This window comes from Callorhinus ursinus, unplaced genomic scaffold, assembly GCF_003265705.2.
Source record: "Callorhinus ursinus isolate GAN/ISIS: 27379988/994484 unplaced genomic scaffold, GSC_fseal_2.0 scaffold9, whole genome shotgun sequence".
Lineage (NCBI taxonomy): Eukaryota > Metazoa > Chordata > Mammalia > Carnivora > Otariidae > Callorhinus > Callorhinus ursinus.
The window spans coordinates 6,050,271-6,065,273 of record NW_027397071.1 but is presented as its reverse complement, the minus strand read 5'-3'; the positions used below and the strand labels follow the sequence as shown (position 1 = coordinate 6,065,273).

The 15,003-nt window shown below is 38.3% G+C and overlaps 1 protein-coding gene across 5 annotated transcripts in view; it reads right to left on the bottom strand.

The window, feature by feature from the left end:
- Positions 1 to 15,003, bottom strand: part of PHTF1 (putative homeodomain transcription factor 1) — a 47,081-nt gene that overhangs the window by 6,807 nt on the left and 25,271 nt on the right. For 4 of the 5 annotated variants that reach the window (XM_025872452.2, XM_025872454.2, XM_073896115.1 and 1 more), the window contains 9 exons: positions 12,614 to 12,770; positions 11,257 to 11,391; positions 7,792 to 7,951; positions 6,736 to 6,909; positions 6,542 to 6,631; positions 5,303 to 5,524; positions 2,198 to 2,326; positions 1,530 to 1,802; positions 647 to 778 (listed from right to left, as the gene is read on the bottom strand). In XM_025872452.2, coding sequence (XP_025728237.1) covers positions 647 to 778; positions 1,530 to 1,802; positions 2,198 to 2,326; positions 5,303 to 5,524; positions 6,542 to 6,631; positions 6,736 to 6,909; positions 7,792 to 7,951; positions 11,257 to 11,391; positions 12,614 to 12,770 — 1,472 coding nt within the window. The remainder of the gene's footprint in view (positions 1 to 646; positions 779 to 1,529; positions 1,803 to 2,197; positions 2,327 to 5,302; positions 5,525 to 6,541; positions 6,632 to 6,735; positions 6,910 to 7,791; positions 7,952 to 11,256; positions 11,392 to 12,613; positions 12,771 to 15,003) is intronic. The other variant, XM_025872456.2, reaches the window with a different exon arrangement.

The following is a 15,003-nucleotide window of genomic DNA, read 5'->3' as shown; positions in this document are numbered from 1 at the left end:
AAAAAAAAAGTTTCTGATGGAGACGAACCATGAGAGACTATGGACTCTGAGAAACAAACTGAGGGTTCTAGAGGGGAGTGGGGTGGGGGGATGGGTTAGCCTGATGATGGGTATTAAGGAGGGCACGTACCACATGGAGCACTGGGTGTTATACGGAAACAATGGATCGTGGATCACCACATCAAAAACTAATGACGTAATGTATGGTGATTAACATAATAAAAAAATTAATTAAAAAAAAGAAGAAGTTTCTGGCATAGGATTTTAACACATTTTGGACATGTTTAACTTTAAACACTGAAATTCATGCTGTTCCAAATTAAGGGTGTGAGTGATTCACTGATGTATTTTCAGCTGGAATATTTTCCAAAATGTCAGAGAAAGATGCAACTTTCAATTTATGATTCTGCCCTAGGAATTTAAATTGTCTTTTCCCTTTCTAAGCTCTTTTTCCTGACCTCTACCAACTCAGCAGATAGATCACTTCCAACTTGGAGTCCAGCACATCTGTCGGCCACTGATATAATCTGTCCAGTGCATAGAACTTAACTACAGTGCCCACTGAGTATCTGCTGCCAGCAAATTTCAGTGAGCAGGTTCCTGCATATTCTCGCACACACTCTATGGTTAGTCAAATGAAACTCACCTTTAGAAAGGAACGCAGTGATAACCATATCTTAATGTTCTCCACTTTTTTAAGTCTGAAATGAGGTATTTCATATTTCCTAGCTTTCCTGGCAGAGGTAATATGGCTGAAGAGTTTTGCAAATAAAAATCTCTGGAGGAGGTTTAAAAAAAAAAATCACAAAGTAAAAGGTACATGTGTGTCTCTGTGTATATATTTATATAATTGTAAACAATATTCCCAGTATATAAACAATAATAAAAGGATGAAATTCTAATCAGGGATCACTTAGATCAAGTCAACAGCTCATGACCCTGTTGCTTCCAAAGCACATCCCATTGTAATCTATGTCTCATAATATGGTACACTCTTGACATTTTCAAGGAATATTCTTGGGAGACCTTTGTGAATCCCCAACTTCAGAAACACAAATGTTTATACAGAATTATGGTTTAGACTTTCCATTCAAAATCACGTTTTTTGCACATATCACCAAGATATCAAGTCCTCAAATCCTAATTCTAATCAAAATTCAATAACTCTATTTCTCACTTGACCATTTCCCACTGAAATATTTTGGCTTAGGGAATAACTACATATGTTACGAGTGAACAAGCACAAAGGCACACTGAGGCACAGGTGCTATGCAGTCTGCTAGGCTCAGTCCCTGCCCAAGCCACTTACTCCTACACATGAGCTCAGCAAAATGCCAGATTACAACATGTCATTTGTGAATAATCAATATCACGAGTGTTTAACGCACAAATACCAAAAGCCCACTCATCAATCCTTCATTGCTCACATTAACTTTTGGAGGGAGAACTAATCAAGAGAACAAAGTCAACTCCATGGAATATCATACACAAAAGGAGAGGCAAGAAATTCTACTTAATTCTATACTGACCTGTTTATATGTTCTCTCTGCCACACACATCATGAAAAAAAAAATCCAAGTAAGACACAATCGTTCAAAAAAATTAATCATAGACAAAATAATAATAGGTGTAACAGGTGGTGCCCCACAAAAGAGAGTCATGATCTCCTCAGCTGAAATGGACTTTAGCTGGTCAAGGCTCTTCTCACGGAAAAGTCGATGTAAAAAAGGAAAAAATGCTAATCCAATGGTGACGACATTTCCCAGCATCTGATAACCTACTCCTTGCTGATATGCATTAACCTGGGAATTAATTTAAAATGCCTATCATTATTACACAGTTAAACAGAGTTACGAAGCAGTATTTACCAAGTACTACTTAGATTATTAAAAACTAAATCTGTTTTATAGCTAAAAGAAGTACAGATTTATGACTCTTTGATTTCATTAAAAATCAGGCTTGACTGAGATAAGGAATATTTGCAGAGTGTACGTGAATAATTGATCATGTTCACAGAGGACTTTGTAACAGATAACAAAAATATACTACCAAGTATAGATGCTAACTACAAAACTAAGAAAATATATATTTGTGTTTCAGAAGCAGAGTCAGTGTTCTGATCACTGAATAGATCCTGTGAAATAGCTGATCATTAAAACAGCTTTTCTGAAAAGTTTGAAAACTCATGAAATCTTACCCTGCTCATGATGATGCCACTTATTTCCAACACAGACATATCCATCTTTTTGCACTCATTCCCTTCCCAGATGATTGCACTAACTCGATCAGAGGCAGGACTTGAGTTCTGAAGCCAGAATAAGTGGTTCTAAAAAGAAAAACATAAAACTATTTCCATCCACCCTTCTTTCTTTCCTCCGTTGGCTTTCTCCCCCATTGTTCAGTTTCAGGCCACATTCACCAGTGCTGGACCCTCATCATTCTACTCTCTCCTTCCCAGAGCTCGTCGTGCCCATGGCTGCCTCCATGATGCTCATCTCTGGTCCCTTCTTCTTCAGTAAGCCAATTTCTTACCTGGAGAGAGGCTAAATGTCTTCTGTGATGACGGGAAGCAGGACTCCAGAATCTTCAAGGTGGCTTCCCTGTCTAAAGGTCTGGAAGTGAGGCTAAGCTTGGTGTATTCGTGGCATGTTAAGGAGAAAAGTATTTCTAGAGCAATGTGACCATACCGGAGGTGGCAGCAAGTTAGGTAGGAGAGCTGCTAATAGGCCTTACATGTTACATGAATGACTGAGGAGTTAAGCCTTTCTCTGGCCTAATCAGGCACAGAAAAGCATAGAAAACTCAGAGGGTTTAGAAAGCTCAAGATTAAAAAAAAAAAAAAAAAAGCACCATTTCCTTCTGCCATACAAATTCTTATTCTTCAAGTACCAACTCAAGTCCCATTTCACCAATATAGTCAGCTCATCGCCACAAGCCTCACTACTCTGCCCTCCTCTGAAATTAAAGACCCTTAGAGTCTATACCAGACAAATTAGCATGTAATTATATGCTACTTTTCTAATGTCCTCTACTTACTTCCCCTATAATCATCTTGTCCTCAAACTAAAATATAAATTTCTAAAAAAAAAAAAGGATCACATGGTGATTTCTTCTCTTTCTACTACAATGCTTAGCATAATGCTGATGAACATTTATTGATTTATTCATTGATGATGCCAAAAAAATGTATGAAGTGCCGACTATGTAACATGTGCCACAGATACAATGGAGAACAAGATAGACGCTATCCTTGACATCAAGGAGCTTACAGACTGATGGAAACATGATTCAATAAAGTTACTACATGGCATGATAAGGGAAGGAAAGAGGGCTTCAGGAGCAAATGAGAAAGGCTTCCTAGGGAAGTATCATTCAAGCCAAGATCGGAAAAAGAAAAAGGAGTGCGCCAGAGGAACGAGTATCAGAGAAAAGTGTGTTCCGGGCAAATAAGCCAGAGGCACATGGGGAACGGTACAGCTCTGAAAGAAGTTCAACTGTGGTAAAGTAGAACATGTGAGAGCAGGGGGAGGAATGATCAGGGATGAGACTGTATCAGAGCAAATAAAGAAACAGAAGCAAATAATCCCAATGGGGGGAAATAGCAGTTAAAGGATTTTAAGGGGAATGACATCATCGCGGCTGCAGTATGGAAGAGCAGATGAAGGGAGCAAGCCCACAGAAGCTGTTAATGATCCAGACAGCCCCAAGGAGGGGAGACACCAGTAGACAGACAGATATTATTCAGTGGAGTCAAGAGGATGTGAGGACCGATTAGAAACATGCTGGGGAGGGTGGGGTCTCCAAGGTTTCTGCATCAGATGGTCAGTGGTGGCATTCAAAAATACGGGGAATAAAAGAAGAATAGGGTAGGTAGGGGAATTGGGAAATGATGAATTCCTTTTGATATGGTGAGTTTCAGATTACCTTATGTAGGCCTTAAAATTATGCTGAAAATCCCAAAAGTGCAAAGAAGGTCAAGATCATCAGGATGCTATGCATAACTACTGAGGGCTAATGTAATTTAGATGAATCCTCAGACTGAATGTAAAGAATATTTAGATTCAAGCTTTGATAGCAAAATTGAAAGAAAAAAGGCTTGAAGCTTTAATGAGAAAGTGTATGTTGTTTCTGGTTAGTCTTTAAGAATTGTGTACATCTAGGGCGCCTGGGTGGCTGAGTCATTGAGAGTCTGCCTTTGGCTCAGGTCATGATCCTGGGGTCCTGGGACCGAGCCCCGCATCGGCCTCTCTGCTCGGCAGGAGGTCTGCTTCTCCCTCTCCCACTCCCCCTGCTTGTGTTCCCTGTCTCACTGTCTGTCTCTGTCAAATAAATAAATAAAATCTTTAAAAAAAAAAAAAAAAGAATTGAATACATCTAATGAGGCAAGTTTTTTTTCATGAAAATGTGTAACCTAAATCAGTGGTACCCTAGAGTCAAGAAAATTCACTAATTCAACAAATGAATATCCACCACCCAGTATTTATAAATCACTGTGGAAATATTTAGCCTAAAGAACAACAACCAAAACAGAAGAAATCATGATCATTGCCACCAAACATCTGAAATGTTGATTTGAGAACCACTTCTACCCATTCAATCTATCCAGCAGCGGAAAAAGTTCTCTCATGAAGTAATAATCACTCCAGCTCTAGAAGTATTTAAGCAGAGGCCACTGATCATCTGATCGGGTACAAATAATAATGCTAACATTTATTGGGTGCTCACTCTTTGCCAGACATTGTGCTAAGCAATTTATTACCTCATTAGATCTATCACAATAGTCCCAGGAAGTAGTAACTATTATTACCACGTGAGAATTCCTACCTCAGTTGTAAGGTTCAAATACCTTCTAAGGAATCTCTTAATTCCAGACTACCTGATTTTGTGATATTAATATAAATCCTAAAATTAAAAGCATCACTTGGTTTTTACAGTATTAGAGAACCAAGCAATGCCATTTCTTAGTAATTCATATATAACACCGTGATGTCTACAAAAATATGAGGTTGATGGACCAAACAACCCTGCTCACATAAAATGAACATTAAGGATCATTCTAAGGAAAATAATGAGAAAAAGTATTATGAAGAAAAATTTAGGTTAGGGCAACTCCAGAGTACTCCCCACTGAGTTCTAATCCCAACATTTTCACTTACAGACTATGTTCAATTTCCTCATCTCTAAATTAGAGATGATAATAGTATCTACCGTATACGATTATGATAAGGTCAAATGAGATAATACAGTACCTGGCCTGTAAATACAGTGAGTATTGGCTATTATTACCATCGCCTTTACAGACCTGCTGAAAAACATCTTCTTTGGGGTCACGTTTGGTCGCTGAGCGAAGGGTATTCACATGGGCCCCCTCACTGTCACTGGTGACAGACGACCGGCACTCTGGGCCATGCAGCAGGTCGTCCCATAGCATATCCTCTGTCTCCGAGTCATGGCGGGTGCTTTCCGAGTCTCTTCTCAACATGTTGAGGCTTCGAGAGCCACCACTCATGCCCGACCTAGAGCCCTTTCAAGGAAAACAGAACACCAAAACTATATTTTTTTTCATTCATTTTTAAAAGCAATCATATATCTGAAATAAAAGTAAAAGAAGTTATCTGTGGTGATGGCTGGCAAGCTTTCTTAAGTTGACCCCCACAAGGCTTCATGTAACAATAATACATTTTAACATCTCAATGTTGAATTCTGATGATTCTCTAACAAGCAGGACTCTAAAAGGACTCTCTCTAAGAAGTTTTTGCCAAATCATGAGATGGTTCCACTCAAGTTCCCTGGGATGACAGTGACCTCTGCAAGCATATCCCAAGGATCTACCCTGGATATAGGTGTGGCCAAGCCTTCTGACATTCCCAAAGTGTCCCCTACTCTATATACCGTGAGTGTGACTGCAGATCTAGTCACATCCCAGGGACCTGGCCAAACATGGAAAGGACAGTCACACCGAGAAAAGGATGCACGATGCAGCTCTTCTGCAGTACAAACATAAATACGCAAGTTTTTCCACAACCCTGATGGCCTTGTCAATCGAAACAAAAAAAAAAAAAATCACATTACCACTATCTATCCCGCTCACCTCTGAATGATAACCTTCCAAATGGACAATATGCCCATGAGCCGCATCACGAGATTTGCTGCTCCCACCTCTCAGGGGTCCTTTCTCAAAAATCTGTCTTCATCAGCATTAGTGCCACTTAACAAAGGAATGATGCTTAAGAATAAGCTTCATATTCCAAGTAAATATTAGGAAGCCTTTTGGTCCTCTGGGGACTGAGGAAGCTCTTGCTGAGCATCATCTCATCCAGGATGCTTTTAAGATTAGAGTCAAAGTGAAACAGAGCTCCTTCGCTTTCTGGGGGTGAGTAGCCACATGAAAGCTTCCAGATAGGTAGACAGACAGTTGGTGGCAGGGGAGGCCAGGCAAATATAAGCACAACTTTAGGACAACCAATTAAAGAAGCCATGGATGAAGTTATTACACTCGGGACTAGGCCTTGAACAGGGACCTGTCGAAAGGATACATTACCTGACTGAAGCCCGCTGATTCAAATTCCGATTCGACCAGACTATCCGAATCCCGTGTAATGTGACACCACGTGGGAGTGGTTTTCTTTACCTGCCAAAAATGAAGACAACAAACAAAAGGAAAACATGTCCAATATCTCGTTACTATTCAATGATTTAGGAGTTAATGCCGATACTTTCACAAACAAAAATTACCTGAGTGTTTAGGTGCCTGGTAAGTATTGATTTTCTATTCTTAACTTCACAGCCATTGTCACTTGAGGCCCCTTCCACACTCCTGCGCAACATCATCATCTGCGTCCGGGCTTCACCGTCCTCCTCACTTGACAGATCATCTGAAATCCCATTACCCAGACGCCTGAAAGCCTCCTACAAAGAGAACAGCAATTTCTTCACAGGGGACAGCCCAAAATACTCTAGTAAGCTGCACATATGAAAACAAAAAAAGCATGTAAAACAAAGAAATGATGAAAGTAAACCAAAACTGAACAGGCCTATATATTACTTGGGTCTCAATGAAGAAAAACAGTGAACTCTCTTGGAACTAAACAGGCTCCCTGACATATTACGTAGAGGTTAGAAGCACAGGCCTGCATCTGGGTCCCGGGCCTTCCACTTACTAGTGATGTAACCAGAGGCAAGTAACTAGCCTGAGGCTCCACTTCCTCATCTGAACAGTGATGGTAATAGAAGCACCTATCTCACAGAGCTGTGGAGACAATTAGACAACTTACTACGTGTAAACAGCGCCTGGTTGCAGTAATGGCTCAAGAATATTAGCTAGTTTTATAATGACTAAACACCACAGTCTAACAAATGAGAAAATATTTCAAGACTATACAATGGAAGTGTAGTTTTAGAAATAGAACATCTCTGCTACACCTAGAAAATAGTTTCCCAAACCTCTATCATATATATTCTTAACTGCATCTCTGGAATACAACACAGCGGCCTCGACACTGATCTGTTGATGAAACCTACCAGCCTACTGCTAAAGGCTGGATCAGCAGCTGTTGAAATAACAAGCTCTAGTCCTAGAAATTAAGAGAATAAACTATAGCCTTCATGTGTTATTCTCCTTTTCGTGTCCTGTGGTTTTACATTTCACTTATTTGTTAAGACAAATTACACAAACCTAGTATCTGATATCTCTAGCAGAGTCTAAGAACAGCAAAATTTTACACGGAAAAGAAAAGATTTTGTTATATATACATATGTGTATATATATATATATAATCATCTAAATCTTACCCTGTGGCACTTATCTCCATCCGAAAATTTTGCTTTCTCTCTTGTTTGCCACATTCTAATCTCTGGTCGACACTGTTTCTTCTTAATGATAGGATGCAGACAACTTGAGTCATTGTCAGTTTCAGTCCCTTTGTTACATATTAATTTTACTCTTTTAATCCTAATTTTAAAAAAGAAAAAAAAAGATTACTAGCTTGTTTTCTGAAAGTACTATCTTTCATGAAATCATTTGCTTTTGAAGAATTCAAGTTGATCCTTGAATAACACAGGTTCCACTTATTCGTGGATCTTTTCAAAAAATATAGTACAGCATTATAAATGTATTTCTTCTTCCCAATGATTTTCTCAATCACATTCCTTTTCCTCTAGCTCACTTTATTGTAAGAATACAGTACATAATACATATAACATACAAAATATGTGTTTATCAACTATTCATGTTACTAGTAAGGCTTCCAGTCAACAGGCACCCCTAGCCCCTGCACTCAAGGGTCAACTGTATGTTATTCTGGAAATCAAGAAAATTCAGACACCACATTTTTCAGGCTTCCAGCTTGCCTAAGGGTATAGGAAGCCAGAATACAGGTATCTCTAGTCTCCAATTAATATTGAGAGTAAGCCTCTTCTTTTCAGTTTTGCAAGGAAGTGGGTTCAGTCTTCACTTTCCCTCTCAAACACAGTGCCAATGCCTAACTCACATCCCCTGTCTATGCCACTCAGAGAAACATCTTCCCTCTTCTGTCCTTCAAAGACCAGCAATTCTTGACTCCTTCATGACTCCTGCTGACTACTTCCCCCCTGAATAATCACTCCGTCTGCTGAACTGCATGGCCTTTAGTCAGCAGGTAACTACTTACGATATTTTTACATTGCTGTGATTGCATCTGATTAGACAGTAAAATCACCGAGAACAGGGTTGCCTGGTATGCAGCACAACATTCAGCACAAAGGACCCAAACTGAAGAGTGTAACCTAGCTTTAGAAAAGTATGTGAATATACAGGCATCCCCCACTTTTTCCAAAAGTTCACAAAAGCAAAATAAAAGTTTGCTTTTATGAAAGACCTACATTAGGACCAGTGTTTGCTAACCAGAAGAACTCTGAGGAGGATTTTTGCTTTCATGAGAAAAGGTGGAAAGTAAACTAGCAATCGGCATTTGTTTTGCAGCACGCTCGCCAGCAGCCAGGGTGGCCTCTTGGGAGTTCCTTCAGCCCGGGAGCTACACTCAGCATCTCAGCATCAAGCCACGCCCCCAGAGCTTTTTTTTTTTAATTTTATTATGTTATATTAGTCACCATACATCATTAGTTTTGATGTGGTGATCCATGACCCATTGTTTTCGGATAACACCCAGTGTTCCATGCAGTACGTGCCCTCCTTAATACCCATCACCGGACTAACCAGTCCCCCCTCCCCCCTCCCCTCTTAAACCCTGTTTGTTTCTCAGAGTCCATAGTCTCTCATCATTCGTCTCTCCCTCCAATTTCCCTCCCTTCATTTTTCCCTTCCTTCTCCTAATGTCCTCCATACTATTCCTTATGTTCCACAAATAAGTGAAACCATATGATAATTGACTTTCTCTGCTCGACTTATTTCACTTAGCAAAATCGCCTCCAGTCCCATCCATGTTGATGTAAAAGTTGGGTATTCATCCTTTCTGATGGCTGAGTAATATTCCATTGTATATATGGACCACATCTTCTTTATCCATTCATGTGTTGAAGGGCATCTCGGTTCTTTCCACAGTTTGGCTATTGCAGACATTGCTGCTATGAACATCGGGGTGCATATGGCCCTTCTTTTTACCCCAAAGACACACTACATCTGTGTCTTTGGGGTAAATACCCAGGAGTGCAATTGCTGGGTCATAGGGTAGCTCTATTTTTAAATTTTTGAGGAACCTCCACACTGTTTTCCAAAGTGGCTGTACCAACTTGCATTCCCACCAACAGTGTAAGAGGTCTTGCCACTATTGTTCAACATAGTACTAGAAGTCCTAGCAACAGCAATCAGACAACAAAAAGAAATAAAAGGTATTCAAATTGGCAAAGAAGAAGTCAAACTCTCTCTTTTTGCAGATGACATGATACTTTATGTGGAAAACCCAAAAGACTCCACCCCCAAATTACTAGAACTCACAGAGCAATTCAGTAATGTGGCAGGATACAAAATCAATGCACAGAAATCAGTTGCTTTCTTATACACTAACAATGCAACTGTAGAAAGAGAAATTAGAGAAACGATTCCATTTACAATAGCACCAAAAACCATACCTTATGGTTTTTTTACCTCGGAATAAACCTAACAAAAGAGGTAAAGGATCTATATGCTAGGAACTACAGAACACTCATGAAAGAAACTGAAGAAGACACAAAAAGATGGAAAAATATTCCATGCTCATGGATCGGAAGAATAAACACTGTTAAAATGTCTATGCTACCCAGAGCAATCTATACCTTCAATGCCATCCCGATCAAAATTCCAATGACATTTTTCAAAGTGCTGGAAAAAACAATCCTAAAATCTGTATGGAATCAGAAAAGACCCCAAATTGCCAAGGAAATGTTGAAAAAGAAAAACAAAGCTGGGGGCATCACATTGCCCGATTTCAAGCTATATTACAAAGCTGTGATCACCAAGACAGCATGGTACTGGCCCCCAGAGCTTTCAACTGCAGCTGTGAGCATCTGTGCTGTGTCTCAATTTCTTTTGTGCATCCGTTAGCAAGATGCATCCTAAGGTATCAGAAAAGCCTAAGAGAGGCTATTTTTTGGATCTGAGAAGGCTCAAAAATGTTTCCATGTAAATTCATGGTAACTGCCTCTTCACTTTATTCCATTTCAGCCTACGAAAGGTTTCATAGGAACACTCGACTTTTGGAAAGTGGGGGAAACATGTACTTCATCTTCAAAAAAGGAGTGGCAAAAGCACTTTATTTTTGAGTCATAGTCATTAATATATGACAAAATAAGTACCTCTTCGAGTCATACTAGTGCTGTCATGACACTGTAAAATCATGAAGGAGACAGAATTTGTCTTGGATCCATTTCCCTTTCTGTCCTACAGACCATCAACACCAGCTTCCTGCACCCCATTTCCAAAGAGGTATCAGCTTTCACACTGAATAATACCTGATCTTTTTAAAATTCTTTTTTCCCCTCAAGATGTTAGCTGAGATGGCTTAAAATATTTACCCTTTCCAAGTATTTATATTTCTGTAAACTTGTGATCTAAAATATCATTAAAGATCAAACAGAATGAAACTTTTATGGTAGACTCTTGGACTTGTGGGTAATCTGACCGACAGTGGAGACACCTGGAGGAAGCAAATCCTTCTAGAACCCTTAATGCTCACACCACAATTATAATATGCTTACACTGTTTTCTCCTACTTAGATTACATACTAGGTTAACACTGATGTGACTATAAAATCAAGTAAACATTCCAGTGTGAGACTTCCCACCTGTTGCCAAAGAGAGTCTCCCAAAAACTGCCAATAAGGGGAAGAGAGTCCAAAGTTTCCACTCCTCTGACTTTATCAGAGGAGTTATTTCCATTTTCTCGGCTCCCATCACCATTGACAGTTTTCCGTAATTTTCTACCAAAAAAAAAAAAAATGAACTTCAGATTATTCAAGAACTTTTATATTTCTGCCCTAAATATCCCTACAGAAAATGATACCAATGGGTTACGACGTGAAATGAAGTATAGTGAATTTCATATAATGAGGGTAAATCATGCAATAATGTTTCTGACCAAAGGGCAAAATTGGATTCCAAACCAGAGTCCTATGCTATCATTTTGTTCAATATTTAAAGAAATCGAACTAATATTCCAAAATATTACTAGAAGAAAATTTTCGCACATATGACTGAGAGTCTTTTTAGGAACACTTAACACCACTAGCAGAAGGAACAATTCCTTTAAATATGAATGGCAGAAATCTATGCATTGGACACACTTCAGAGAACACAAAATAACAGCAACTGATCACTTTGATTGATACATGAAGCAGTTAAAAGATACATCTTATAAATCACAATGGGATGCATCACATGTGATTTCCTTAGAAGTCATTCAATTAATTGAACAGAATTTTCAAGAAATCCTTTTTTGTAAAAAAAAAGTCTTGAAAATAACATTCAAAAATAAGAATAAATATGTTGAAATTCATCACACCAAATGAAAAAAAAATCTTCTTTAGTAACTGTTTAGGGGAACAAAAATCTACAGATATTCTGAGGAATGATAATATAACTTTTGGAAGGTAATATACCTATATTTACCTAAAAAAAAAAATTAAAACCTTTAACAGTTCCAAAATCATACATAGCACATAACCAATAAAAACATGAAGTGAATTCAATGTGTAGAAATGTCAAATTCATCTCTATTAAAAGCTCAGAATACCTGGAAATCCATTTTTATTATGTACCATTGAAAAAAGGTAAAAATTTTAGTAGCACTAACCTAATGTACTAACATCCTTCTTTATACAGTGAATTTTCACCAAATTTTGATTGAGACTGTATTTTGAAGAATGTGTTTTCAACATCACTATTTAAGGTAAATTTTAATAAAGTACAATATAATGTCAGATTTTTCCTCTTAAACAACTGTACTGAATGACAAAATCACACCTGGGATTAAAAGGTCATGAAAATGTTTCCTGTCATTGGGAAGAAAAGCGAAAGCCACAAAATAATTTAAAAGACATGCAAAACAGGAAGATTTGTTATTAATTTCATCAAAGATTTTGTAAGCGTGTACAATGCCTCTCCCAGAAAATACACAACTACAAATGTAATTTCTCATCTTACCTTCTTCTCCGATTTCCATTGTTTCCCGATGGCCTTGTTATCTGAGTAGAAACAATTTGACAGTGGACAGTTCCCATGAGTAACATAAGGCACAAGGGTCCAAGTACTTCACTTACATTCACAATAGGCATCATAAAATATAACACGAGTGCTATAACTGAAAAGAAGAGGTTTCAAAATGTAAAACATAAAGGCTCGTCTTTATATCTGATCCTAGCGACTGCACAAACTATTGCTACAAAAATCTATCGATTTAAAACGTACCAGCTAAAAGCACATAATTTTCTACAGTGGAATCCACCTGCACATCAGTTGAGTGAAAACTTGAAGCCTTAGGCCACAGAGCAAGAGAAGAATAATGTGTTTGAAGGATTTGCTTTCCTGGCAGTATAATAATCTAGATATTTCAAAAGGCTCCCCACCACAAAACAGATGCTGTATGATACACACCAGGAAGTGTTGTTCTGCTCAGAGGAATGGTATTTTCGAAGGCCCACACTTGTACCAGTAGCAATTAGCAAAGCTGGGATTTGAACCCAGGTGACTGCATATGAACTGTCCAAAGAAATCAATGGTGAAAGACACCGGAAAACATCAAAAATTACATCCAAAAAAATCCAGATACAATTTCATAGATGAGTTCTTTCAGACTTTAACATAAAGATAATTCTTGTGATATATAAACTATTCCTATGTGAAGAAAAAGCTAGCCAATTCATTTCAGGCCCTAACACCCTATCACCCAAATATAACAATGACAGCACCCAAACAATAAACCACAGGCCTTGCTGGCTTGTGAATGTGGATATAGATTTCCTACTGAAAAGCAGGCGCCGTGAATGAAGGGATTTTTGTCGATTTGGCTCACTGCTATAGCTAGCACATGATGGATACTTAATATTTGTTGAATGAGTAACTAAAATACTATCAACATAAATTTGAATAAATCACCAAGAGTATGCAGGGTTTATGCTGGAAGGAAAAATCTATCTCAGAGCCCTGATAAAACAATACATGTACATGTACAGACATGGTAGGCACTTACATAGTTGTTGACTGAAATGATTTAATCTAATAATTTAATAACATGTAATTTGGGTCACATATATACAAATTATCTCAATTGACAATTGCATAAAAGGACTTTGTCCCTGATTCCTGGGAGGTAACCTCTACATCCTTGGAATTTCTCAAGTGATGGAAGTTATTCACAGTGGGCCCCTTGGACCAAACCAGATAGTTTATGCCAATGAGGTGACTACGGATGTGATTAGAAGGTTGAGGCTTTGAGCCAGTGTATCAGCCTGACCTCTGGGACAGAGTGGGGAGGAGGGCTCAAGACTGAGTTGGCTACTTGGCCAATGACTCAACTGTTATGCCTATCTAATAAACCCTCAGTAAAAATTCTGGATACCGAAGCTTGGGTGAGCATCCCTGATTGGCAATGGTCTGTTAGTATTGCTACTCATCATGGCAGAAAGGGTACCATATCCCTGACGATAATGAAAACTTCCTGTTTGGAATCCTCCCAAACTATGCATCTCTTCTAATTCATACAATAAAACTTTTAGTATAAGAAAACTGTAATTGTAAGTATAGCACTTTCCTGAATTCTGGGAGTCATTCTAGTGAATTATTGAAGGAATCAGTAGGGGACCTTCAAAACTGTAGCCAGTGGGTCAGAAGTAAGGGTAGCCCTGGGGACTCCCAAAGTGAGGCTGGTGTCTGAAGTGAGAGGAGTCTTACGAAGGGCTGTACATTTAACCTGTGAGTTTGGCCAACTCCTATAGGGAAAAAGCATTCCATAAAAAAAATCAATGTTCCTGATTTATAATTAATCTTACATGCCAATCTCTTCTAAAATACTAGGAATATAAAAATATATCCCTAATATAGTAAAGAGGAAATCAACACACATCATACTAAGGAAGACACTGAATCAGGAACAAAAGGGTGATCAGTCTTACTGTTATTACTTAATGCTGCTCCAAAAATGTTGACTAATGCAATAATAGTAAATTAAATGTATGAAAACGGACGAGACCAGATTTTCATTATTTGCCAACATGGTTGTATAATTAGAAAATGTGAGAGAAGCACTGAAAAACTATTAAAATTAACGAGGGTTTAATAAACTGGTTGGTTATAACAATTTTAAACATAAACTAGTAGCTTTCAAATGTAATAGCACTAACCCAGCTGAAATTTACACAACAAAAACAGTGTCATACCTGCAGGAGCAACAACAAAAATAAAAACAAATATTTTACTTTAATGTGGAAGTACCAAAGGGTCCATTGATGGATGAATATATAAACAAAATAGGGGACATACATATAATGGATTCTTATTCACCATTAAAAAGGAAGGAAATGCACATGCTGGGTATG